At 42.8% G+C, this 27,800-nt stretch overlaps 2 protein-coding genes across 10 annotated transcripts in view; one reads left to right on the top strand and one right to left on the bottom strand.

Annotated features, from left to right (window-relative positions):
* vmp1 (vacuole membrane protein 1) overlaps window positions 1-1,043 on the bottom strand; it is a 163,163-nt gene extending 162,120 nt beyond the window's left edge. For 2 of the 7 annotated variants that reach the window (XM_048556798.2, XM_048556807.2), the window contains exon 1: window positions 910-1,043. The gene's annotated coding sequence lies outside the window, so the exon portion shown is untranslated. Of the gene's footprint in view, window positions 1-110; window positions 518-676; window positions 710-909 lie in introns of those variants that run through there. The other 5 variants (XM_048556800.2, XM_048556802.2, XM_048556803.2 and 2 more) reach the window with 3 other exon arrangements.
* Window positions 497-9,231, top strand: ptrh2 (peptidyl-tRNA hydrolase 2). 3 transcript variants are annotated; one of them, XM_048556809.2, is made up of 3 exons: window positions 497-577; window positions 1,400-1,532; window positions 6,367-9,231. In XM_048556809.2, exons 2-3 carry the CDS (start codon window positions 1,470-1,472, stop codon window positions 6,898-6,900), a joined length of 597 nt encoding a protein of 198 aa, XP_048412766.1. In that variant the 5' UTR covers window positions 497-577; window positions 1,400-1,469; the 3' UTR covers window positions 6,901-9,231. The 3 variants fall into 3 exon arrangements, with proteins under 3 accessions (XP_048412766.1, XP_048412765.1, XP_048412767.1); XM_048556808.2 differs by lacking the exon at window positions 497-577 and adding an exon at window positions 1,027-1,284; XM_048556810.2 differs by lacking the exons at window positions 497-577; window positions 1,400-1,532 and adding an exon at window positions 1,029-1,284.
* The last annotated feature ends 18,569 nt before the right edge of the window (window positions 9,232-27,800 follow it).

The raw sequence follows: 27,800 nt of genomic DNA, 5'->3' as shown, positions 1-27,800 counted from the left end.
CAGTGACAAAATTCTTATATTGTAAGTTGAAGTGTGTCATCTATGAATCGGACTCCTCAATTGGGGAAAAAAACTTTGTACTTCCCACAATTCATACGATTCTAACCTACCTTGAAACTTAGCATGATGCCAGACCAAACTGAATAAATTTATGTAATGAAAGGCATTCTGTTATTTCGCCTGCAAAACCAGAACCAGTCATTCCATTCCCCCTTAACAGTAAAACCTCGTTACAGATTCTCAAAGGACTCCACCGCGAAGATAGAAAATAATCCTTCGGTGGGAATCTGACGGAAACAATTATCATTCAATCAACCATTCCATTACTCCTCAAAAACACTTCGGAGCCTCCAGAACTCTGAACCAATTGTGGTCAATTATTAATCACAATCGGGAATAAGCGGAGTCAAAGTCCTGATGCCGGCTCGAGTTCGGTCCCTGGTCGTTATCGCAACCCGACAAGAGGCTGTCCTGTGGCATCAGCAGCAGCCCGGGAACAGGGCATAACATTTTGCTGCCCACGCTATCAGCCTCTCTACCGGGGTAGCTTACTGGTGTCTCGACCTTTCAATGCCCGGTGTGTGTTTGTGCGCCTGCCCGTCCCGCCACCCCTTCACCGTCAGTGCCGGTTGCTCTCTCACCCACACACCCCTCGCCTCCGGTTGCCCCGGGTTACCTTCTCTTACACCCCCGCTGCCTCGAAGTACTTTCTCGCCTTCAAATCACCTCTACCCCTCCCAACGTCACCACCTCCCCCTCCCTCCCTCCCTCGATGCCCCAGATTATCTTCACTTCTTTTTCCCTCTCTCTCTCTCTCTCTTTCCCCCGCTCCAGTGGCCCCAGGTTACTGCCACTGCCTCGTCCTCCTCTCTCTTTCTCTTCCCCCGCCCCCCCGTTGCCCCTAGATACCTCGTCCTTCTCGTCCCCCCCGGTTGCCCCGAGTTACGGTGAGTGCCGGCTTCTTCACTCTCTCGCGCTGTTTCCGTTGCTCTGGAGCCGCACCGGAAGTAGACGTGTTTCTACTCACGACCACCGGAAACCCTTGGCGTTGGTGGTCACCTTCCCCCGCCCCCCTCCACCCTTCTCGGCGCTTCTTCCCATTTAATTATTTTTCGCCCGTGGCAGCGAATCGCGCCATTTATTTTCATTTATCTCCTTCAACTGCATGTTTCCGCGTTAAACGCCGTACCTGGAAAGGTTGCATGCGGCTGGGTGACGTAATCAGCATGCGACCAACGCTGCCTGCGTTTGGGGCTTCGGGAGTCTGTGGGTCTGCAGCTGAAGGTGGGAAGTCGTGAGCAGCAGCCAAAGGTAGAGAAGCAGTGATGAGGCGATGTATCACATACAAATTGAGCGTGTTCGTTTCTAGCACTTGTTTTGATTTTGTTTTTCTTTGAAGGGTTTGGTTTCAGCCCCCACCAGCCTGATCAGCGGACACCTCGTGCGGGGAGGGGCTGGCTGGCTGGTCAATGGACCGGCAGCTGGGCCTGGCTAAAGTGGCCATGAACAGGTCAAGGCTGCCGGCCGCGGAGGTGGGTGTTGTTCCTGACTGACTGACTGACTGACTCTCTCTTCCGCGTTTATGTACGGACTCGTGTGTCCCTGGAGAGGGTGCATGTGTCGTCTACAGGCACCGTACAGGCCTTTATAGACTGGTCGGCTCCACAAGGGCTGAGATAACAAAGTGTGGGGCTGGATGAGCACAGCAGGCCAAGCAGCATCTTAGGAGCACAAAAGCTGACGTTTCGGGCCTAGACCCTTCTTCAGAGAGGTCCAGGCCCGAAACGTCAGCTTTTGTGCTCCTAAGGTGCTGCTTGGCCTGCTGTTTTCATCCAGCCCCACACTTTATTATCTTGGATTCTCCAGCATCTGCAGTTCCCATTATCACTGTCCACAAGGGCTGAGATGCGTTATCACATCGGACAGTGTTATTCTAGTGCAGCATGTTACCATTATCTGTTCATTTGTAGTTCGCTACTGTGCCCCATCACGGACTGTTTAGAAACAAATAGGGACGAAGTGAGTGTGGTGGGAAAACCGGGATTTTCGCTTCACAGATTCCTTTCGGAAAATGTTTAATCTCAGACAGGTTTGATTACAATCAAAGCCTTGTCTGAACTGATTCTGAGACCCCTAGAAGTGCCAAACCGCCAAGATTGTCCTATACATTCTCCAGGAATTAAAATGCCAGGTTGCCGAGCAAATAATAATAATGGAGAAAGTTTTGGAAAGATGTTGCGTCTGTCGATTTTCTTAGTGCACATTTGCTTGTTAATTGTAAAAAAGTATCAAAATTGCCTTATTAGACAAAAAGTTGTCATTCAGTTCTGTAAGCAGTTTATTGACTTTCTGCTGGAGGGATGTGTTGTAGAGGATGTTGGGTGACCATTGAATGTGATTGGGACGATGCAGCACGTAATGAAACCTACAAAGATACAGCCAAATCTAATGGAGGCTGAACTTGGGGTGCTTCAACCACGTGGCCGCTGGGACTTCACAGCGAATGTTGGCAGAATGGTCGATGACAAGGGGATGTTGCAGCTGCTTTCATCTGCTCTTCTATGAGTTTTCTGAGGGAGTGACTGGGTAACCATAAGGAGATGGTAATGCTGGTTGATTTCCCTTTGTCTGACACAATAAGCACTGATGATGTAGTAGCACCCATTCCTTCAAATATAGCTGCAAAGATAATAAAAATGTACAGCTCTCTAAATCTGCATGGTAATGTACTGTCAGAAAATGCAACTTTTTTAACCAACCATTTTCCTTTGCTACATGTGATCATGTTTTCAAATTTGAGAGGCAATGGTTGGGGTGTTAGTGGAACCAAGCACAAAAGTTTGGATCTCTATTTAGAGTTATAGAGGTCTACAGCATGAAAACTGGCTCAACTTGCCCATGCTGTACCCTTTTCACAACTTAAACTCCTCCCATGAGCCTGCATTTGGACCGTATCCCTCCGTCCCTATCCCATGCATGTATCTGTCTAAATGTTTCTTAAACGATGAAATTGTATTCACTTCCACCACAACTCAGTTAGCCTATTCCAGACACACACACCACCTTCTGTATGAATTAAACTTGTCCCTCTGGAGCCTTTTGTATCTGTTCCCCCTCCCCTTAAACCTATGCCCTCTGGTTTTAGACTCCCCTACCATCAGCTATCTACATTATCTATTCCTCTCATGATTGTATAGACTTCCGTAAAATCATCTCTTAGTCTCCTATGCTCCCGAGGGGGGTGGGGGGGTGGTGTGGTGGTGATCCCAGTTATCCAACCTCTCCTACCTCTCCTTATGATTCAAACCTTCCAGTCCAGGTAGCATCCTGGTAAATCTCTTCCGCACTCTTTCTAGTTTAATAATATTATTTCTATAGTAGGGTGACCAGAACTGCATGTAGTATTCCACATGTGGCCTCACCATTATCTTATACTGCTCCAACAAGACATTCCAACTCCTATACCTGCTCTGACTGATGATAGCAAGCACACTGAAAGCTTTCTTCACCATCCTGTCTACTCGTGACTCCATTTTCAAAGAGCTATGAACCTGTATTCTCAAATCTCTCTATTCTATAATACTCATCAGTGCCCTACTATTGACTGTATGACCTGCCCTGGTTTGATTGACCAAAACGTAACACCTCGCATATATCTAAATTAAACTCCATCTGCCATTCCTCATCCACTGGCCTAGTTGATCAAGATTTCACTGCATTCCCAGATAATCTCCTTCACTGTTCATTATCCACCAATCTTGGTGTCATCCACAAACTTACTAACCACACCTCCTAAATTCTCATTCAATTATTTGTATAAGTGATGAATAAAAGTGGATCCAGCACCAATTCCTGTGGCACACTGCTGGTCACTGAACTCCAGTCTGAAAAACAATCATTTACCATCACCCTCTGACTTCTGCCGTCAAGCCAATTTTGTATCCAATGGGCTAGATCTCCTAGATCATGTGAGATATAACCTCGCAGCACAACCTACCATGCAGTAACTTGTCAAAGGACTTGCTCAAGTCCATTTAGACAACGTCTACTGCACTGCCCTCGTCTACTTTTGTGGTCACCCCTTCAAAAATCTCAATCAAATTCATGAGACACAACTCCCCACGCACAAAGCCATGGTGACTATCCCAAATGAGTCCTTTCCTCACCAAATGCATGCACATCCTGTTCCGCAGAACCCCTTCTAACAACTTACGCACCACTGACATTAAGCTCACTGGTCTGTAGTTCCCTGGCATTTCCCTACAGCCTTTCTTAAATAATGGCGCAACATTAGTCATCCTCCAATCTTCAGGCACTTCACCTGTGACTGTTGATGATACATTTGTCTCTGCTAAGGACCCCACAATTTCCTCCCTCACTTCCCTCAAAGTCCTGGGATACACTTCTTCAGGCCCCAGGGATTTATCTACTCTTAATGTGTTTTGACACTTCCAGCACCACCTGTTCGGTAATGTGGATTCTCCTCAAGCTATAACTGTTTATATTCCCCAAGTTTCCTACAGTTCAGTCCTTTCTTGATGGTAAATACTGGCGAGAAATGTTCATTTAGGATCTCACCCATCTGTTGTGGCTCCGCGTGTTGATGACGTTGATCTTTCATATATCCTATTCACTCCCTAGTTACTCTTTTGCCAATCATGTACTTGTGGAATTTCTTTGGATACCCACTTATCTATCAAAGCCATCTAATGTCTCTTTTTAGCCCTCCTGCTTTCTCTCTGAAGTGTACTCTGACACCCTGTATACTTGTCAAAGAATTCACTTGATCCCAGCTGCCGATACATGTCATGCCTCCTTTGTTTCCTTGACCAGGGCCTCATTAGTTTTAGTCATCCAGGGTTCGCTACTCTTGCTAGCCTTACACTTCTCTCTAACAGGAACATACTGACTCTGAACCCTCATTAGCCCACTTTTGAAAGCCTTCCACTTACTGGACATCCTTTTACCTGCAAAGAGTCTCCCCCAATCAACTTCTGAAAGTTCATGCCTAAGACCACCAAAATTGACCCTGCCCCAAATTAGAACTTTAACTTGTGGATCAAAGCTATCCTTTTCCAAAGCTATTTTAAAACTAATGGAATTATGGTCACTGATCCCATACTGCTCCCTGACTAACATTTCCATCACTTGCCCTGCCTTATTTCCCAAGAGGATGTCATTTTTTGCCCCTTTTCTATTTGGGCCATTACATTCTGCATGAGAAATTCTTTTGGATACATTTAATGAATTTCTCTGTATCCAAGCCACTATGGCGGTCTCGGCTGATGTTCGGAAAGTTAAAATCCTGTACTATTACAACCCTGTTATTCTTACAGCTATCTGTGATCTCCTTGCATATTTGCTCCTCAATCTCCCACTGATTATTGGGAGACCTATAGTACAGTGATCTCCCCCTTTTTTAGTTCTGAGCTCTACCCCGTATAGATTCAGCGAACACAGCTTCGAAAATATCTTCTCTCAGTACCACCATGATGTTTTCCCTAATCAAAAACACACTCCACCTCCTATCTTGCCTGCTCTGCTATCCTTCCTGTAGCAACTGTACCGTGGAACATTAAGCAACCAGTCCTGACCTTCCCTCAGCCATGTTTCTGTAATTGCTACAATATCCTAGTCCCATGTACTCATCCATGCCCCAATTTCATTTGCCTTACCTGTCAGGCCTCTTGCATTAAAATAAATGCAGTTTAACCCAGACTTTCCTTGCTTCCTGCCTGCCCTGAAGATACTGGGATTACCAACACTGCCTCTACTATTAAACTTGATTTCATTAACCTCTGTCCTCAACCTTCTCTTTCGTCTCACTACTGCCAGACTAGTTTAAACCCTCCTCAGTGGCTCCAGCAAATCTCCCTGCCGGAATATTGGTCCCCGTCCAGTTCAGGTGCAATCTGCCTGTCTTGTACATGTCATTTCTTCCCCAAAAGAGATCCCAATGATCCAAGAATCTGAATCCCCGTCCCCTGCACCAGCTCTGCCAAATCCTCGTTTTCCTATGCTCAATAACACATGGCAAGATGGAGGTGAAGGTACAGAATACCATCGTTTGCAATAGTAATTGACTTCATTTCCCAACTTGCTTCCTTGGCTGATTGATCAGTGCAGATAAATCTAGAGAGAGATCAACGATATATATTCAGTTTGACTGCACAGCCTTTTAGAAAAGACATTTTGTTGGAGAGTTAAGGGGTCAAATTGAATGTTTGGGGCATTGGTTGCATAACAGCACAATTGTGTGTATTTTTAAGTAAAATGCTGCTGGAAATTCACCTCCTGGAGTAATGTAATAACCATATTCAGTAAAAGCTAAACTGGATAACTTTCTTTTTGTCTTCATTTCCATAGGTGTTTGTAGAGAGGCACAAGATGGAGTCTTTAACTGCGCCATTGGCTTTGGGGATTTTGACCGGAGTTGGATGTGGATTGTGCCTGGGTTGGATGGTACGAGGACGATTTGCCGGATCCCTAAAAACTCTGCCACATGTGCGAAACGCAGGGATGGAGACGAGCACCATGGGGGAGGGTGGGGAGTACAAAATGGTTTTGGTAGTCCGTAATGACCTGAAAATGGGGAAGGGTAAAGTAGCGGCTCAGTGTTCACACGCAGCTGTCTCTGCGTACAGGCAAGTCCAAAAACGGAATCCAGATCTGCTCAGGCAGTGGGAGTATTGCGGGCAGCCCAAAGTGGTTGTCAAAGCGCCAGATGAGGACTGCATTATTGACCTGCTGACACATGCAAAGGAACTTGGGCTGACCGTGAGTTTGATCCAGGATGCTGGTCGTACACAGATAGCACCAGGGTCACGCACCGTCCTCGGCATTGGACCAGGCTTAGGAAAATTAGTGGACAAAGTTACAGGGCATTTGAAACTTTATTGAAGTATTGGTGCTACAGTCAAGTGGGCAGTTAAAAGGACATCCAAGTCTCAAACCTGCAGTGTTCTTGACAGTCAGTGGATCCCAACCCATTGACTCCACGACCTTGTTTTCAAGTCAATCCATAGTGAACGGTGTTGTGTGATGCTCGTATTTCTTATGTTAACAAGACTGGAGTAAATGGAGGCGGCAGAGGAGGTATTGCAGATTGTCATTGGCTGTAGCTCACTCTGCCAACAAAAATGGAGCACATGCAGAGTGCTGGTGATACCCAAATGTGCAGAGGTTCTGCTGGGGTTTCTAATTGAAAACCTTCACCTGACTGGGGGTAACTCAGTGAGTGCTGACAAGTGGAAGTACACTCCTCAACTGAGCTTCTGAGCCCTAAGTATTTTGCTAAGGAACATTAATAATGTATCGGCATCAGCAAAGCTGTAAATGGAGGGCTGTTTCTTGCCTCTTCCTCCCCTTTCAAACTTTTTACCATGGGAAGGATACCATGATGTATGCAGTATTCCTAGAAATATGCAAGTTCCAAAATGGATTGAAACCAGCTTGTAAGGTTGACAAATGGGATGTACTGAACATCTAGTATTTTCTGTTGACACTACTGACCCTCCTTAATTAAAGAAAAAATCTGCACATCTTTCCTAATCGGAACCCAGTCTGATAAAACACCACAGACTCAGATAGCACGCTATCAGGCCTGTATATTTAATTAATGCAAATTCTGGAAACTTAACTGTGTTTGGCTTTTTTTTTTGGTGGGGGGGCAACAAAATCTACTCACGACTGCCTTCATTCATATTAAAGAATCACAGCCTCACAAACTACTTCATTAATGTGTCAGTTTAATATTTCTTTTAATTTGCACTTAAACATAATGGCTTACCTCAAGTTGGTACAGTTTCTATGTGACGATCTGGCATGGAGCAGCAAAATGTTTGTGTTGTGTGATGTAATCCTATCTGTTGTGATTTCAGAAATTATCCACTTATCAGACTCCAGTGTCTATATTCTGTCACCTGTATTTGTGACTATGATATGTTGCAATATGTCATCAACATAGCAACAGACTTAAACAACTGTAGACCATGTCACGTAGTACCAGGCCCAGTGATCTAACAAATTATGCAACGTTGTTCAAACAATGGATGAAATAACTTGGGGCCTCTTTCTCCACGATCAGTCAAATCATTCAACTGCTATTCTCCTGTCTCCCATAAGTACAAGGAGTTTATACCTTGGGTTATTGAATGATTTCAATTCCATTCATTTAGTTGTCACGTCTGTCTCTCCTGTCAAGCCAAAACATTTCAAGGTCTCCAGCCCTTCCCCACCCCTAAAGCCTGTCTTGAATTTGCATTTCTCATTCTTCATGAGAACTTCTTTCCACCAAATTACTAGCCAAATTCCATTGCTGTCTCATTCTAGTTGATACTCTGAAAGGTTCTCCCTTCTATGGCACGTCCACATCTCTTTCAAAAGTGTTGCCACCGCTCCCTCCTCAGACATCCACAGTGAGTGAAAACTACTGCTCTGTCTTGTTGTCTGAAACCCCATGTCCATCTTTACTGCGATACTGTTTAAATTCTGCAGTTGGGTTTTTGCTCCTGCCATCACACTGAAGTTACCCTAATCAAAGCCACGTGTATCCTCGGTGACTGCAACCTTCCATTGTTCACCCTTCAGGTTAGCCATCTGAATTTTCATGCAAGTCGATATGCCTGCTGTTAGTGAGACAGCAGTTAAGGCAGATTACTAGTGGTTTATGCAATCCTTACCCCTCACCCCAACCCTGAATTGGTGCAGTCTCTGTACGATGGTCTTGTTAGCCAGTCCCCACCACTTTACAAATAATCCACGTTTAAACTATCTGATCAGGCAAAAGCCATTGTCCATTTGTGTTAATGTCTTAAAATGTATTGTAGAATCTTAAGTGAACTGTTTATCTCAGGCAAAAATGCTACATCTATTCATTTGTTGAGCATGCAGTCATAAAGGTCCATCAGTTTGCTGCCCTGAAATGGTTAATGTGTGACATTGCATCAAATGTTAATTACTCTCCGTGTGAAACTTTTCGATTCTCAGCTTCTGCTGTTGATAAAGTTGGTTTCAAAACTTGTTAACTTATTACTTCACTGGTTTCTTCTCCCTGCTGCACAAATAAACCAGATAAGGGAATGCAACATTTTCTCCTATCAAGAGTCTGTACAAGATTTTTTTTACAGAATAAACACCTTCTGCTCTACCTGACAAGAGCCCCAGCTCCAACCTCAGAAGTACCTACTATTGTGTTGCCTCAGATTAAGAAACTGGTTAATCATGCCCAAGTAAAAGAGATGTCTGAACACTGTCTGAAGGTCTGTGTACTATCGGAAGTGAGCGACTTTAAAAAAAATGGCTCAGAGTGAAAGTCAGAATAATGAACAAACTGGGTTGAGTCGCAGTAAAGCAGGATTTCCACACAGGACATGTGCTTCATAACCTAATTATATATACTTAATAGATTTAAGTAAATTAAAACTCAGTGACTGCAAAAATAGATCTTACTATAAGAGCAAAAATTAAACGATTTCTAAAATTATAACTAATTACTTTGATCCTAATTATTTCCTGACATAGCTCCCTTTGTGCAATTATTGAGCCCTGGGACTCAGAACCAGAGTTTGGAGTCTTTGAAAGTCACTTTCTGTTCAACAGCCTGTCTCAAGATAAGTGACTTCATTAATGAATATCTAAAGCACACTTGAGTGTAGAACAAATCAGAAAGCAACCATGACTAGAGGCAATCTCAGTTCTATTTTAGTTCAGTGCAAGTTTCAGGAGATTTTAAGAACAGTCAAAAGATGTGACAATACTGTGATTTTAAGAGGTGTATTTTGTCCTGGTTCTTTATAAAAGAAAGGTTGGGACGGAGGTGACAGATGGGCTACTCAAAGCAAATAAAGTAAGCAGCTTGTGAGGCTTTGGCTTTTTTAAAAAAGTTGGAACGAAAGAAGTAGTCTGAATGGGTGGGACGCTTATTTCTGCAGTTGAGTTTTGAAGCTGAATGTGGAAGCTTTTATTCCTCCCTGTTACAGTTAAAAGCTGGCTTTTTCTTCCTGCAGCTGGAATTACAGGAAATGTGAGACAATCTATTGCCTTTGCCAAGGGTGTGTTTATGAGATGTTACTGTAGTAGAACAGCTAATTAGTAATAGTTAATATATATTATTTTGAGCACTTTGATAGAGTTGCAGTTAAGCCAATTTTATTTTTATTTTGTCTGTATTTTAACTGTAGTGTAAAAATAGTGTGTTGTGCTCAAAGTCAAATGGGTTGACCAACCGAATTGCATCTGGGATGCAATGCCTTACATTTACCTTCTAATTTAAGAAAAAGTTAGGGTTTAGGTTATCTTATTGTATTTTCAGAGGGTTTGGTTATAACAAAGAAAAATAGGTTTTTGATCAAAACATTTACTCGACTGCCTTCTTAGCCCCATCACTGCGGTCGCTATAAAGGCAGCTGTGACTGTCTACGTCACTTTTCACAATTGATGTTGCTGGAACAGAAGCTGGAAGCAATGGGATTGGAAAGGAGAGTATGAGTGGATCTGCATCTGGCTTGGTGCTGAACCATTTAAAGCGAAAGCAGCCATAGTTTGCACTACTTTAGCTGATTGAACCCTCGATCAGTAACATTAAGATTATCAAAATCTCCTAATAGGTAGGTTGTGATCAATTGATTGAGCACAAAGCCTGTGGTGGTCAGTCTTACCAACCACCTGCTTCCATCACCATGCACATTTTTCTGTGTTCCTTTGCAGTGCACATGTCAGTTATGGTGCTACCTCATGACAAACATTTTTGGAAACCATACATCCAGAGAAGAGTGTGTGCTCTCAAGGCTTTGCTAGCTTGCTGCATCCTGTTCCAGCTTGGTCCAGATGGCCAGTCATTGCAGTGTACACTAAGTTTTACGATGTATGTGCCAACAAATGTATAAGAAATAGACTGATGTTTGAAGTCAGTGTATTATAGGAGGCTATTCAGCCCAAAGGTTCATGCAAATTCTCTGAAAGAACAGCTCAGCTAGTTCTGCTTCTATGAAGGACACAGAAAAATATCAAGAAAAGCTCCCACGTTCAATATCTGAGCATGTAAAGGGCCCCTGAAGCACATCACTATCGCAGGAGTGACCTTCCATGCCACCTCACTGGAAAGCAGGCAGCAACATTCCAGAGATGCGTATCCAGAGGCTTACCCACCTGCAGCGTGACAAGTGGTAGCATGATGTCACAAACTACAAAGTGAATCGATCATGATGAGTGATGAATGTGCACCATCTAAAAACAAATCAAGAATGTACAATTTTTGCATGGAGTGGGCAAACTAATTTCTGTTTGCAAATGTAAAACAGAAAGGAAAAAAACCACGATGGGAGTGGTGTACAAGCCTCTTCGCAGTCATCAAGATGTGGGGAAGAAAAATTAGGAGACGGAAAGGCATTTAGAAAGACATTGTTACAATAATGGGGGACTTCGAAATGCAAGAGGACTGCGACTGGGAAAATAAGGTTGGGAACAGATCTCAAAGGAATTTGTGGAATGTCTACAAAATAGTATTTTTGGAGCAGTTTGTGGTAGAGCCCATAGAGATTGGGCAATTTCGGATTCAGTAATGTTATCAGACGTAAGCAGCTTTGAGGCCCCACATTTAGGGAATGATGCCTGACATTGGAGGGGGTCAGAGAAGATTACAGGAAAATCCCAAAAAAGGTCTTCTCATTTGAGCAGCGGTTGATCACTCTGGGTCTGTACTCAGTTGAGTTTAGTAGGACGAGGAGGGATAAGATTGAAACTTACAGAATACTAAGAGGCCTGAATAGAGTGGACATGGAGAAGATGTTTCCACAAGTTGGAGGAACTAGGACCCGGCAGGCACAGCCTCAAGGTGAGGGGACAACCTTTAGAACTGAGATGAGAAGCAATTTTGTCAGCCAGAGGATAGTGAATCTGTGGACCACATTGTCACAGAAGGCCGTGGAGGCCATGTCATGGAGTGCATTTAAGACAGAGAGAGATTGTTTCTTGAATGGTAAGGGAATCAAGGGTTACAGGGAGAAGGCAGCAGAATGGGCTTGAGAACCATATCATCCATGTTTGGAGTAGACTTGATGGGCTGAGTGGCCTGAACTCTGTTCCTGTATCCAATGGCCTTATTTGCTTTACAACTCACCAAACTATTTTGATAAAAGGGGAATTTGGAACAAGACTACAATGCATGGAAAATTCTAAATTCAAGCACAGTTTTCCCTTGAACAGGGTATTTTGGACAAAGAAAATTATGAGCTGAAGGCTGTTTGAAAGCTCAACGGTTTTCTCTAAACCAGCAGAAAAGAATAAGTTAAAGCAAAACACTGCCAATGCTGGATTTCTGAGACAATCAATCACAGAGAATGCAGAAGAAACCCGGCAGGTCTGCAACGTCTGTGGAGACAGGAACAGTTAACGTTTCAAGTCCAGTATTACACTTCTTCAGCTTTTTCAGACAAAGGTATGGCCTGCACTGAAGCATCATTTGAAGTTTACCATCTTCTGGCAAAACACAAGAAATTATTTAAAGTATTTAAAGAAACAATGACTGTGGCTGCTACTTCTTTATTCAAAGACTTTTAAACAACAAAGCAATAATAATGGAATCCAAAGCATGCCTCTGGGCACTCCCATAGTAACAGGCCAAGTGGAATTTTTACCCAAAGATAACTTTCAGTGATAACAACAGGACCTGGAGAACTATGAACGCTTCTTAGTACAATTTGATGAATTCATCAACACAACCAACAGCCTTGCTAATTGTATTTGTGCGCATGGGTTTTAAGGACATAACAACTAAACAGGACCTTTCACACGTTTTCCCCCATAAAGAGAAAACAAGAGGTGAGGATATCTACAACAAATGCAGAAGACACATACTTGAGAAAAACACTCCAATTAAGAAACTGCTTTCCATCAAACTGGTGGTGCATTGGCCATGCTTGGTCGAAATGCAAGCTTTGCTACGTTTTGCAGAAATGATCCTGATTTCCACACTTTTGCCAATTACCACTGTAAAATCCACCAACAACTAAAGTTTTGATCCTTTCTAAAGTAATGAAAGTTAAGATTTTAAGCTCAATTCAAGAAATCACCCTTCAACTTCTTGTTTAACTCTGTGCTTGATGCTGCCTCTGGTGAATTAATCTTCCACGATAACATGAGGTGGTTAAGTCAAGTGAAGGTCCTGCGAAGATTTTTAGATCTAATGCCTGAAATCATCACATACCCTCAACTGTACACGGTACTCTGTTGGATATTGGATTCACAAAGCAGTGGAGTACAGAAATAATTACTATGAAAAAAGATATTGAACTGAAATGAAGGGACAGCAATTTCTGGAGAGTCCCAGACAAGAAGAAAACTCCCATCGTCCTGTGTTTGTAAAATGAAAGCCCTTGATTCCACTTACCTCTGTATTTCAGCATTCTCCTAAATGAAGGTAGTCAAATCTAAGTATTGTACCTGGTCCTCAGCCATTTGATGGACTAGCAGTCTCAAACTATATACCAGACTTCAACAGTATGTAGTCACAGGTATTGTACAGACTTGGTGAGGACAAAATTAATAATTATAAATGCTTGGTTTTTAGATTTATATAGCACTAGAAATAAATCATTTATTCTGTATTTTCTGGGTTGCACTTAAATTCAAAAATTGATCTTCAAACGGTGTTCTCCAAGCCAGAAATGGTTGTGATGGAGCTCTGAGTTATGATAGTTGCAGCCCACACAAAAAGAGAAGCCCCACCTAAACAGGAACCCTGTGATCTCACAGGTCACCCTCCTATCCCAATCTTCACAACAAACCTCCAGCCCCATTCATTTTCACAATATAATTTTTGCTAAAACTAATTTTCTTCCCATCTTTCATTCACAAACAGCCCTTGATTTTCTAGTGTTACTGAATTTTTTTTAGTATCTTCCCGTGTGAACACAAAATATTTGTTCAGTTCTCTACCATCTCCTAAATCCCTATTATGAATTTTACTGTCTCTGTGTGTAGCCAGCTCACGTTTATCTGCTTCACAGTCTAAAATCTTCTATTGTATGCATTTTGCTAGTTTAGGTTCATATTCTATTTGCTCCTTTAATCGTGGTTCTCGTTTAGATTCTGAAACATTCCCGAATAAGAGTTCTCATTGTTTTGGAGTAACTTCATAAGCCTCTTTTTAGTCTAATACAATTTAACTTACTTCATTAGCCAGAGTCATGACTTTTCTTGTTAGATTTGTGCCTCGAAAAGGAATGCGTATTTTTTGGGAAAAGTGCTTTTTGGACTATGGATTAAATGAGAAAGACACACACTTCTGTTTTGTTTTAAAGCAGTAAGATGATGTTTGTACTTTTAAAATACCATTGAGCCATAACTGCAATGTAGCCTTATTCAAACAGGAGGGTGCATGCCAGGCAGAATGGCAGCACCTGCGTCTTTGGGTAAAACAGTGCTAAACACAGTCTTTTGCTTGGCTTTTCAATCATAACCAGTTGTGGGTACAGGAGATAACAAGGTGTAGAGCTGGATGAACACACCCATCATCAGAAATGTTGAAGGGTCTAGGCCCGAAACGTCAGCTTTCGTGCTCCTGAGATGCTGCTTGTCCTGCTGTGTCCATCCGGCTCCACACCTTGTTATCTCGGATTCTCCAGCGTCTGCAGCTCCTGCTGTCTCTCATGGGTACAGGGGAGTTCAGTGCAGTAACAACCATTTGTTTGGTTCCTGAGCTGGGGTCAGATCTCTCCAAATCCTCTCCTGGAAAGGAAAGGTGGCGTCCAACAAAAGACTAAGAATTAGTATTCCACAACCTCATGGCACCGACAAATAGTTGGTAGGAGTTAAAAAAAACTCATTGATATCATAACCAGATGATGTCTGTTTTTTGTTATTCTTCCCCACCCACATTGTAGTGTCTTGCCTCCATATCAATGTTTGCATGTGAATGGGAATTTTAAAGAAAACGGTAGAAATCATAGATTAGTAATTAAACTTATCTATTTTTTGCCATTTGTAGTTAAATTTTAACCATAGATATTGTTATGTAAAATACCTGGTGTGCACATTCTTTTAAACTGAATTTGAGAGAGTTAGGTGAAATTGGGGCAATTCACTAGTTTCCCATTTGTGACAAATCAAGGAAAAGCAGGACTTGATTTTCAGTGTATTACCGCATGAGTTGTGACATTCTTGTATTGACGTGTTAATTCTTCAAATGCTACTCAGTGCTTATTACTACATTTCATGTAGTTTCCCAATTTACTGTAGCAACATGTCCTCCGTATAATTACAGTTTCTTTTGGTTATATTTAAGACAGTAGTTTTGAAATGGTGTCATTCAATTTAATTTTGGTAGTATTATGGTCACCTCAAGAGGTTCTTTTGCAATGGGAGATTAATCAGACCTCTCAAGGCACAACACTCCATCCAAAATAACCTCTTCTCTGGTTGCTTTCTCAACCAATATTTTTTATTTTAAAAATCACATACATTCTTAGAATTCATCCTCTGCAACTAAATCAGATTTATCAGGTAAATCAAATCAATGTAGGTTGAGGTTCCTTTTGGTTACTGTATTACCGTTTTTACATGCACCACAAGTTTCATGATTTATAGCAGAAGTTGAGGTACCTGCGTGATCCCGTCAGTACCCATTGAACCACAACCCACCCAGTCAGTGTCCTGAAAGGAGAACAAATAGATGGATTGTTATTTGTTTACTGTACCGTCTCAAGCAATGGAGCCCTAAATACACAAAAAAGACGTGGGAAGAGAACTACGAATTCTTAGCCTTGGTAGTGTTCTTATCATCAGGAAAGACTAGATTGCAGAGGCTGGGGTATTGTTTTCATGAAAAAAAAAGAACTGGGCCATTACAGATATTGAAAATTGTGTGAGCAGATCGTTAAAGCGGACAAAATAGCCTGAAATTAGGACCCACACACAAAAGAATCATTACAATCACATGCATATATTAACTTTGCCTGCTGAGATATTTGTGAAAAAAGTGCTATTTTGAAGAGCTACAAGCTCTCCCTCATATCCCATCCAATGGTTATCCCTCAAATCAACATCTCAAATATTGTCTAGTCGTTATAGTATTGTTTGTGGGATTTTACTGTGTACAAATTTTCTGATATATTTTCCAATATTGCAACATTACTACACTTCCAAATTAGGCCTCCAATTAATCTTCAGATCATAAAGACATTTAAAAAACAAACAACAGAAATGCAAGCTAAAATATTACATCAAATTAACATAACATCTGACTCCTCCTACGTGAAACTGGGTCACATATGCAGATGATACCAAACTGTCCAGCTTGTACTGAGTTAGTTAGGCAGCTGGCTAGAGTTGGTAGAGTCAAGGTAGTATTAGTGGAGATACAGTCAGTGGTAATGGGAAAGAAACGGGTGACTAAGAGACGTGGAAGCAACAAAACTACAAATCATCCCAAAGTGCTTGGCAGATAGGAGGGGTTTCTGTTCCTAACAGCCATATGTGGCATCGTTGGAAAACATAGCTATGGAAACAGGCATTGGGGCCTGCCATTGCCATTGAATGAATGGCACATCCTCATGATTTACATCTGTGCAATTTTGACATAGAGTTTAAGTGTGGAGAACAGCCAGGGCATGGAGCACAGTTTCCACTTCCTGAACTACTGGGGCAGAATGGAAGTCTGAATGGGAATACTGCACTGCTATTTAACCCCTCCTCTGTACATATAAAAAAAATCCATGCACAATTGGGAAAAGCAAGAGGGTTCCCCACTGTAAACCTGGTTGATTTATCCATGAAAATATCAGTATATGATCTCAATAGTGGGAGCTTGCTGTGCACAAACTGCCCACTGCTTCCTTTACTACAACTGACAAAACTTCAAATTAATTTGCTGCATTGCACCTCAGGACGCCCATAGCACATTATAATGTTTAAATTAGCTTTCAAATGAGCTGAATTTAAACTGCAAACTAAAAGTGGATCTTAAAAGTACAAGTCCCAGAGCTCCCTAATTCAGGTCGGGCAAAAATAATGCATCTCACCCAGGATCTCTCCATTCCCACTCACCAGCTCAGCATGTCACCACTTCACCAAAGATAACCATTAAGCGCAACAGCAATTACGTTACCTGCAAACTCACGCAATCACTTTATTAGAATGCCTCCCAATGAGTTACTTTGCATTGACTGATACCCACAGGTGTTATTCTGCCCCAGTACGTTATCACAAGAAACCTGCCCCTTCTAAAACAAGAGATTAAGAGGGACACGTGAATAGACTACAAACATGGAATAAAACAATCTGGTGTTAAAAAGAATGTGTTTTGAAAGTCTACACTGACAAGCTGAAGAAGCATCCCAATTTTTCATGTAGATTTCTCAACAGGGAAAAGCGAGTTGATTGTCTCAATAGTTGCCAGTCACATCAGCGCAGAGGAGAGGGGTGCATCCTCCAAGTTCATTACAGATCATCGGCATCAGATTAGTTATACCAAGTAAAATGACAAGACCATAACAAATGGGTGATAACACAGTTTGGACCTGGATGAACACAGCAGGGCAGGCAGCATCAGAGGAGCAGGGAAGCTGACGTTTTGGATCTGGACCCTTCTTTAGAAGTGGAGGAGGGGAAGGAGGCTCTGAAATAAATAGAGGCGGGGGAGGTGATGATGGAAGATGGATAGAGGAGCAGATAGCTGGACAGAAGACAGACAGGGCAGGGAGGCGGGGATGAGGCTGGTAGGTAGGAGGTGGGGGTGGGGGTTGGTCAGTGAGGTGAGAGGAGCGGATAGTTGGGAGGAATAAGTATTCCTTTTCTCTTCCACTTTATTCAAGAAATCATTCTATTGTTGTAGACTTGCATCAGCAAACTACCGCAGAACCCAATCCTCTCCTCAAACCAAAATCCAAACATTTTTCAACAAAATTCTCTACAAAGTGACGGAACCTGATAGGGATCTTCAAAATATAGACTTGTTGTTTTATGAAACCCAATGTGCAGTAAAGATTGAAAAATTTTGCTTTCCTGATTCCGATGTTTTATAGTTTTGCTGTTATTTCCCATTGTGGGTGAGATCAGAACCAGGAGCTATAAAACAATACAGAGAGTTATTAATAAATCCAAATAAATGTGAATTCAGGAGAAACTTTCCCACTCAGAAGGAGGTTAGAATATGGCAATAAGGAGCATAAAAAACCAGCATGAAGCAGCTGGGTCAAATAACCAGTCTGTGCCATAGATACTTTTTTAAAAATCAATCTGTCCAGAGGATGTCAGGAGCAGACAGAATTTGAGCCTGGGCCTCCCTACTCAGAAGTATGGACAGTACCAATACACCACAAGAACCCTCATCTGTCTTCTCTGTGTAATAAGCTGGAGCCCCATGGATATTTCCTGTCCCAAATCAAGTAAGTTGGAGACAATTAGTTTCCTTCTCAGGTTATCTGGGTAACACGAATCCAGTTTAAGATGTAACACACAACCAACTGGAGCAATTTATTATGTGACATACTAGAACCACACTGCACCTGCCTGTTCTCGTAGATACAAACAATCCCATCATAATAGGGCACTCCTCCAGGATAGTGGTCAACATTTATCCTGGAACGAAAAGATCAGTATGAATAGTTCAGGAGACTTTGGCATGCACAAACTGCCTGACACTGATCAAGACAATTTATTTCAATCATGTACTGTCGTGGTACTCTAAATCATGGGTTAGCTGATGAGGATAGGATGTACACTTAAGCAAGAGATGTCTACTGGAAAGTCAGTAAATAAATTTTGTATCTACCATATAATCAGTTTGAGAGCTTGTCAAGTTTATTTGAATGAACAAATCTAGCTGCAGCGTCTGCTGCTTTGAAATAATCTTTCACAAGAGCTTGCTAGTTCAGCCAGGCTCAGGTTTCACGTTGAAATACTTTTGATGGATTAATCTCATACCACTGAAATATTAAACAGTGTCTCTTTTGAAGGCATTAATGTTTAATAATTAGTGACTGAGTTAATGATGCAAGTAGAAGTAGATCTGAGCCAAATCCCCAAAATGCACCCACTAAAAGAATTAAGCTTCAAGTGGCACTTCTAAACATGCAAGACATCATCTACCTTTAATCATTTAATCATGAAAAGGGTATGCACACACTTAGGTTTTCAAATCACCCTATACCTTCTCAAAATTATGTTATAAAGAGCTTGGAGCTTAGGATGACAGGAGATGGCTGTAGCAAAGGAGGGGAAAGCTAGAAAGAAGGGTGGAGTGTTACAGTACAAACCTTTAGCTAAATAAGGCCAAAAAAAACTAAAATGAGGCTCTGGAGCTTAGAACAGAACTGGAGCAAAATCATGAATGATCCAGCGCCCGAAGGTTGCTGGAACAGCAACTCATATTCCGCTTGGGAACCCTGCAGCCCAATGGTATCAATGTGGACTTCATCAGCTTCAAAATCTCCCCTTTCCCCACCGCATCCCAAAACCAGCCCAGCCTGTCTCTGCCTCCCTAACCTGTTCTTCCTCTCACCCATCTCTTCCTCCCACCTCAAGCTGCACCTCCATTTCCTACCTACTAACCTCATCCCACCTCCTTGACCTGTCCATCTTCCCTGGACTGATCTATCCCCTCCCTACCTCCCCACCTATACTCTACTCTCCACCTATCTTCTTTTCTCTCCATCTTCAGTCCGCCTCCCCCTCTCTCCCTATTTATTCCAGAACCCTCATCCCTCCCCCTCTCTCCCTATTTATTCCAGAACCCTCATCCCATCCCCCTCTCTGATGAAGGGTCTAGGCCCAAAACGTCAGCTTTTGTGCTCCTGAGATGCTGCTTGGCCTGTTGTGTTCATTCGGCTTCACACTTTATTATCATGAATGATCCAGGCTCCTTTGAGAACCCCTTCAAAACCTGAAACCTTTACAACCAAGAAGGACAAAGGACTACAGTGGTTCAAAACAATCACAACCATTTCCAGATGATTAAGGATGCACAATGCATACTGCATTCCATAAACAAAGTGAAACAGCACGTGTAGGAACTTGAAAGGTGGAGGCTAGAAATCCTATCCTTCATGTTCTTAAAAATACAAGGAAACCTTATGCTAGCTCAACTTTGTGCCACAACTATCCATTTGTAAAAACGCTGACAAGAATAAAATAGCAATAGAGTAAATATTGGCCTCCATTTTTGATTCTTCAACTGCTCCCAGATTTGTGGAGTTTCTCGAGAACTTTTTAAAAAATATCCCATCCTGACTATTAAAGGACAAGATTTATATTTTAATACTCAATAAGTGGTTAAGATATTGGAAGCCGTTCCAGCGCAAAGCCATAGATCGCAGATCTCGTGTTCAGAAATAAGAGCCCAGCTTCAGCTGTCTGGGGAATGAGGAAGCTGAGTCTACCAATTTAGATGTGTGAGGCTCTTTGAGGATAAGTGGCCATAACGACTAGGATTTCTAGGATAGAGTGTGACATTGTTGATTCTAAAGCAGGGCCTTGAACCTAAAGAGAGGAAATTTTGTTGGTATGAGTCTATGCTTATTTGGGGCATGTTACTTAAAGGGATGATGATGTTAAACATTCAAAGAATGCATGGGTGAACTACAATAGCTGTTAATTTCTATGTGGCCTATGTGGTTCATTTCTCACTCTTGCACCAAACCATAGTTCAAGAGGAATTAGAGATCACATTAGATCCAAGGAAGAAGCATACAAATTGGCCAGAAAAAATAATCTGGGGAATGGGAATGGTTTAGAATTTGACCAAAGAGGACAAAGAATTAATTTAGAAAGGGAAAATAGAACACAAGCGAGAACTTGCAGGGAACATCACATATCTATAGAAGATTTTTATAGAATTAGCTAAGAAAAAAAGATGCGTCTTCACCAATGTAGATCCCTTACACTCAGGAACAAGGAAGATTTGAAAAGAGCCACAAGAATGGTTGGCCGCTTTGAATCTGTGTTCACAAAAGGAGGACAAGGATAGGATAGATCTGATCCGAAAGTTAAACTCTAAATTGGTGTAAGGCCAATTTTGACAGTAAAAAGCAGGAACTTGAACAGTTGATTGGGAGAAACTATTCGCAGGTAAAGAGACGGTTGGAAAATGGAAGGCCTTCAAAAACGAGATAATGAGAGTCCAGAGGCAGTACGTTCATGTCAGTGAGAAGGGCAAGGCTGGTAGATGTAGGGAATGCTAGAGAAATTGAAGCTGTGGTCAGGAAACCGAGGAGGCATATGTCAAATATAGACAACTAGGATGAAGGGAATTCCTGGAGTAGAACAAGGGCTGTAGGAGTATACTCAAGAGGGAAATCAGGAAGGGAAATAAGGTCAAGAAGAATCCAAAGAGATTTGAAAAATACATTAAAGGGCAAAAAGAGTAACTAGGGAAGGAATAAAAAGATTAACAAGGCCAACTACGTTTGGAACTGCAGGAGACGGGTGAGACACTAAACAAGTACTTAATGTCAGTATTTACTGTGAAGAAGGATATCAAAGCTACTGAACTTGGAGAAATAAATAGTGATATCTTGAAAAGTGTCCAAATTACAGGAGGTAGTGCTGGATGTCTTAAAATGCAAAAAGGTGTATAAGTTCCTGGGACCTGATCAGGTGGATCCCAGAACTTTGTGGGAATCTCGGGATGTGATTGATGGGCACCTTGCTGAGATATTTGCAACAGCAATAGTCACAAGTGAAGTGCCAGAAAACTGGAGGGTGGCTAACATAAGAAAGGTGGTAAGGAAAAGCCAGGAAACTATAAAACAGTGAGGTCGATGTCAAAGGTGGGTAAGTTGTTGGAGGAGATTCTGAGGGACAGGGTTTATATGCATGTGGAAAGGCAAGGACTGATTAGAGATAGTCAACTTGGCTTTGCATGTGGGAAATGGTTTCACTAATTTGATTGAGCTGTTTGAAGTGACAAAGATTGATGAAGGCAGAGCTGTGGATATTATTGAAATCCATATAGATGAGGTGTTCAATAAGGTTCTGCAAGACAGGCTGATTAGCAAGGTTAGATCACATGGAATCCAGAGAGAGCTAGCCATTTAGATACAAAATTGGCTTGAAGGTAGGAGACAAGAGGGTGGTGTCAATGATAACAAAATGTGAAGCTGGATGAATACAGCAGGCTGAGCAGCATCTCAGGAGCACAAAAGCTGACGTTTTGGGTTGTTTTTCAGTCTGGAGACCTGTGGCCAGCAGTGTGCTGTAAAGATTGGTGCTGGGTCTGCTGCTTTTTTTGTCTTTTATGTAAATTATTTGGATGTGAGCATGGAAGGAATGGTCAGTTTGCAGATCACGCCAAAATTGATGGCATAGTGGACAGAGAAGGAGGTTATCTTGGAGTACAAGGGACCATGGTCAGATGAGCCAAAGAATGGCAAATGGAGTTTAATTTGGATAAATGTGAGATGCTGCATTTTGGAAAGGCAAATTAGAGCAGGACTCTTACACTTAACGGTAAAGTCCCTGGGAATGTTGCTGAACAAAGAGATGCTGTGGTGCAGATTCATAGTTCCTTGAAAGTGGAATCACAGGTAGACAGGGTAGTGAGAAAGGTGTTTCATATGCTTGGCTTCATAGGTCAGTGCATGAAGTACAGGAGTTGGGATGTCATGTTGTGGCTGCATAGGAGATTGACATTTTGAAATACTGTGCTCAGTTCTGGTCTCCCTACTCTTGGAAGGATGTTGTGAAATTTGAAAGGGTTCAGCAGAGATTTACAAGGCTGTTGCCAGAGTTGGATGGTTTGAGCTATAACGAAAGGCTGAATAGGCTGAGGCTATTTCCTCTGGAGTGTTGGAGGCTGAGGGGTGACCTAACATAGAGCTTCATAGAATCATGATGGGCACAGATAGGGTGAATAGCCAAGGTCTTTTTTCCCAGGGTAAGGGAGTCCAAAATGAGAGGGCGTATTTTTAAGGTGAGAGGAGAGAGATTGAAAAGGGGGCTGAGGGGCAACTTTTTCCAAACAGAGGGTGGTTTGTATGTGGAATGAACTGTCAAAGGAAGTAGTAATTGCAGATAGTTGTAACATTTAAGAGACACCCAGACAGAAAGTGAAGACACAAGTGCAGCAGGCAGTGATTGGTACATTGGCCTTCACAGTGAGAGGATTCCAATACAGGAGCAGGGATATCTTGCTGTGAATACATGGGCCTGGTGAGACCAAAGATGCGCACAGTGTTCCATGTGTGCTGTCTTCGAGGAGTGTTCATGCTACAGAGAGAGTGTAGCAAAGGTTTAATAGGCAGATTCCCAGAACAGCCAGATTCATGTACAAGGACGGCTTCAACTCTTTCGGACAATATTTGCTGGAGTTACAAATAGGGATGGGAGGCACTGTGCATGAATGTCGAACCTACAAAATTAGCAAAACTAGGGAGGGAGGGACAGACAGGCAGGCAGAAGGGCCTCATGATGAAGAATCCAGAAGTAGAGGTCACAGTCTAGAAAGATATACGGTAGGTGATTTAAACCTGGGATAAGGAGAAAATGCTCCACGTGAGTGGGGAGCCTGTGGAATTCCCCACCAGAGAAAGCAGTTAAGGACAAAAACAAAAAAATTGAATATTTAAAAGGAGTTGGATACAGATATATAAATTTGTAGCTCAGGTTGAGTTTCTGGATGTGAGTTTGCTCGCTGAGCTGGAAGGTTAGTTTTCAGACGTTTTGTCACCATTCTAGGTAACATCATCAGTGAGCCTCCGACGAAGCGCTGGTGTTATGTCCCGCTTTCTATTTATCTGTTTAGGGTTCCTTGGGTTGGTGATGTCATTTCCTGTTCTTTTTCTCAGTGGGTGGTAGATTGGTTCCAAATCAATGTGTTTGTTGATGGAGTCCCGGTTGGAATGCCATGCTTCTGTTTGGTTTGATTTGGAGCCAATCTACCATCCTCTGAGAAAAAGAACAGGAAATGACATCACCAACCCAAGGAACCCTAACCAGATAAATAGAAAGCGGGACATAACACCAGCGCTTCGTCGGAGGCTCACTGATGATGTTACCTAGAATGGTGACAAAACGTCTGAAAACTAACCTTCCAGCTCAGCGAGCAAACTCACATCCACAGATATATAAAACTTTAACACTGCAAATAAAATTAGAGCAGTTGTACCATGATATGGCAAGATGCTGGGCACTTCGTGCACAAGGAACCATCCCAGCGGAGTAGCAATCTTCAACAGTTATAAAAATTCAGTCATGGGACCTGGGTGTTCACTGGCTGGCCAGCAGTTATAGCCCATGCCTACTTGCCCTTGAGAAGTTGGTGGCGATGAGGTGACTTCTTGAACCGTTGCAGTCCACAGTGTAGGGTGACCCACAATGCCATTAGGGAGGGAATTCCAGTATTTTAACCAATAACGACAAAGGAGTGGTAATATATTTCCAAGTCAGGATGGTGAGTAGTTTGGAGGAAAACTTGTAGGTGGTGGTGTTCTCATGTATCTGCTGCCCTTGGCCTTCTAGACTGTAGTTACAGGCTTGGAATGTCTAAAGATTTTTGGTGAATTTTTTTGCAGTGTCTCTTGTAGTTGACACCCACTGCCGTTGACCATCAGTGGCGAAGGGAAGAGATACTAATCTAATGGGCTGCTTTACCCTGAATGGTGTCAAGCTTCTTCAGTGATGTTGCATCTGCATCCATCCAGGCAAGTGGGGAATATTCCATTACACACCTGACTTGTGCCTTGTAGATGGTGGACTACAGCATTCCCACCATCTTGCATATTATTGTAGCCACTGTGCCTATGTGGTGAGTCCAGAATAGTTTCTGGTCAAAGCTAACAAAGAATGTCAAGAGTAGGGGATTCAGGAAATGGTAACAACATTGAATGGTGAGGGGAGTAATTAGATTTTCTATTTGGAAATGATCACTACCTGGTACAAATGTTACTTGCCACTTGTAAGCCCAAGCCTGGATATCGTCTGAGGAGACAAATGGTACTGAAGCAATCTAACAGCCCCCACTTCCGACCTTATGAAGAAAGCAGGATCATTTAGGAAGCAGAGATAATGGGAACTGCAGATGCTGGAGAATTCCAAGATAATAAAATGTGAGGCTGGATGAACACAGCAGGCCAAGCAGCATCTCAGGAGCACAAAAAGCTGACGTTTCGGGCCTAGACCCTTCATCAGAGATGCTGCTTGGCCTGCTGTGTTCATCCAGCCTCACATTTTATTATCATTTAGGAAGCAACTGAGGATGGTTAGGCCTAGTACCCTACCCTGGAGGAACTCCCTCAGAAATGTCCTGGAGCTGAGATAACTGACCAACAACCACACCCATCTTCTTGTGTGCTCGATATGGCTCCAGAGAGTTTGCCCCCCTCATACACAATGATTCCTTTTTGCAAGGTTCCTTGATACCACATTGTCAAATGCATCCTTGATATCAAGGGCTGCCACTCTCACCTTGCCTCTGAAATTTCTCTCTCGTCCATGTTGAACCAAAGCTGTAACGAGGTCAGGAGCCAAACAGCCTGGCAGAACCCAGATGTAGCATCACTAATCAGGTCATTGCCGAGTATGTGCTGCTGCTGGATGCTAGGGAGCCAGCGACTGATTCAATTCTTATGGTTGAAGATAGCTGCAACTACTTCTCCCTTGTCTTTTGCACCGTGTTGGACTCTTCCATCACTATTCCCAGTACCATATCTCCAGTGAGTGATTCAATTGACCACCGCTCAACTGAATGTGGCAAGACTGAAGCACTTAGAGCAAGCAATCCCACATGTTGCTTATGCTGTTTGGCATGTTATTAGTCCTCTTTGGTGGACTCAGCAGATTGAAGTCCCTTTCAAGTATGACCGGTGCTGCTCCTAGCATGCCTTCCTGCACTCTCCCCTGAACTAGGTTTAGTCCCCTGGCTTGATGAAGATGCTCGAGTGGGAGATATGCCGGGCTGAAGTTACATTTGTGCTGGAGTACAAGTGTTTCTGTTCTGTTTTTTCACAGATGTTCAGTTAAGTTGCGTTGCTTGATTTGTTCAGTCTGTCCCATGAGGCCAGATAATACAACAGAGGTGGGACTTGGTCTCTATAAGGACTGGACTGTGCAATGATCATATTTACCGATACTGTCATGGACAGATGCAACTGCAGCTTGCAGGTTAGCAAAGATGAGGTCAAGTATGTTTTTCTTTCCTCACCACCTGCAGAACCAGTCTAGCAGCTATGTCCTGCTTGGTCAGCTGCTGCTGAGTCACTCTTTGGGGGGGGGGGGGGGGGGGGGGGGGTGGACATTGAAATACCCCACCCAGAGTATACTTTGCACCCTTGCCATCCTTAGTGCTTCCTCTAATTGTTGTTCAACTTTGAGGAATACAGATTTGAGCCGGGGGGGGGGGGGGGGGGGGGGGGGGGGAAGAAAGGAAACAAGGAGAAGTAGTGGTTGGGGTGGGGAGAGAAGGAAACAAGGAGAAAAAGAAGAAAAAAAAAAGAGAAAAACAGGACAAAGCTGGGGTGGTGATGGTGGTATCTGGGACATTTGTACAATTGTGAGTACGACTATGTCAGGCTGTTGCTTGACTGGTCTGTGATAAAGCATAAAGCTCTCCTAGTTTTGACACTAACCACCAGATGATAGTGAGGACTTTGCTGGGTCAATGGAGCGGTTTCTACTGTTGTCTTTCTGCTACTTATGTTGATGCCCAGGTGATCCACCCAGTTCATTTCATTGATTCTTGGTAGTGCTTGGTACAAGTGAGCGGCTTGCGAGGCTAGTTTGAAGGGCAGGTGAGAGTCAGCCACATTGCTATGGATCTAGAGTCATATGTAGGCCAGAGCAGGTGAGGGTAGCAGATTTCCTGCCCTACTGGACACTAGTGAACTAAATGCATTTCTCCTCACCACCCCCCACCAAAAAAGATTTCATGGTTATTAGGGGATTCTTAATTCCAGACTTTTTTTAATTCCAATTCCAATTCCACCAGCTGCCATGGTGTGATTTGAACCTGGGTCCCTAGAATGCCAGCTGGGTTTCTGAAGTAATATTTGATAGAAGCACTAGGCCATCACTACCCTAAAAAAGAAAATGGAACAACTTTTTAGAACAAAGACCAGGAGAATGAAGTGGAGCTAAAGGGGCAGGAAAGCTTGAGCCAGCATGAAGCTGGTCAGAGAGAACATGAGTAGGCATGCAGAGACATGTGGCACTGAGTTTGGATCTCCAGATTTGGCATGACCAGCTCTTTGCAAGTAAACTATCCAGGATCACTGCCAAGTTCAGACTTGTCCAAAAAGACTGCAGTGATCACTTACTCAACCAGCATATTGACAAGAATCAGTAACGTAAAGTACGTTTCCCCCATCTTCTCCCCACCCACACAAATCCTTTGCTTGCGTTGGTCTAAGGCAAGTGACAAGAAGCAGCTATTCCTTTCAAAAGCTGACTTGCTTAACAGGAGGAGTGCTGCTGCTGAGCCACTCTGGACAGTGACATTCCCCTCACCTGCTTCACCCTTGACTATGTCAAAGCTTCCTCTAAAAAAAGAGGAAACAACCCAAGTGTTGTTCAACATGAATTGATTTAAACCAAGGGAAGGAGGTGATAAAGGAGCAGGCAGTTTCCTTGCCCACATTTAACCTGAAGCCCTGAGACTTCATGGGGTCCAGAATCAATGAAGAGTCATCCTAGGGAAACATTCCAAGCACACAGGACAGTGGTGTGTGCAAGATGCTGGGGCACTGTTGCTGGCTCAATGACAACCATTCCTCAGTTTCAGGTTGAGATTTCTCTCCCAATATTGGGGAATAGGCCCTAGGAGGCCTATGCACTGGAAAAGATTAGAGATTTTACAGGGCTCAGGAGGTCCA

This window comes from Stegostoma tigrinum, chromosome 27 (genome assembly GCF_030684315.1).
Source record: "Stegostoma tigrinum isolate sSteTig4 chromosome 27, sSteTig4.hap1, whole genome shotgun sequence".
NCBI lineage: Eukaryota > Metazoa > Chordata > Chondrichthyes > Orectolobiformes > Stegostomatidae > Stegostoma > Stegostoma tigrinum.
The sequence above is the reverse complement of the archived record's forward strand: the minus strand, read 5'-3'. Positions and strand labels throughout refer to the sequence as shown.

Excerpts from the sequence above, each read along its gene's own strand:
- ptrh2 (XM_048556809.2), top strand. The coding sequence starts at position 1,470 with ATGGACCGGCAGCTGGGCCTGGCTAAAGTGGCCATGAACAGGTCAAGG. Across the intron at positions 1,533-6,366 it reads CAAGGCTGCCGGCCGCGGAG|GTGTTTGTAGAGAGGCACAA; the intron begins GTGGGTGTTGTT and ends TCATTTCCATAG.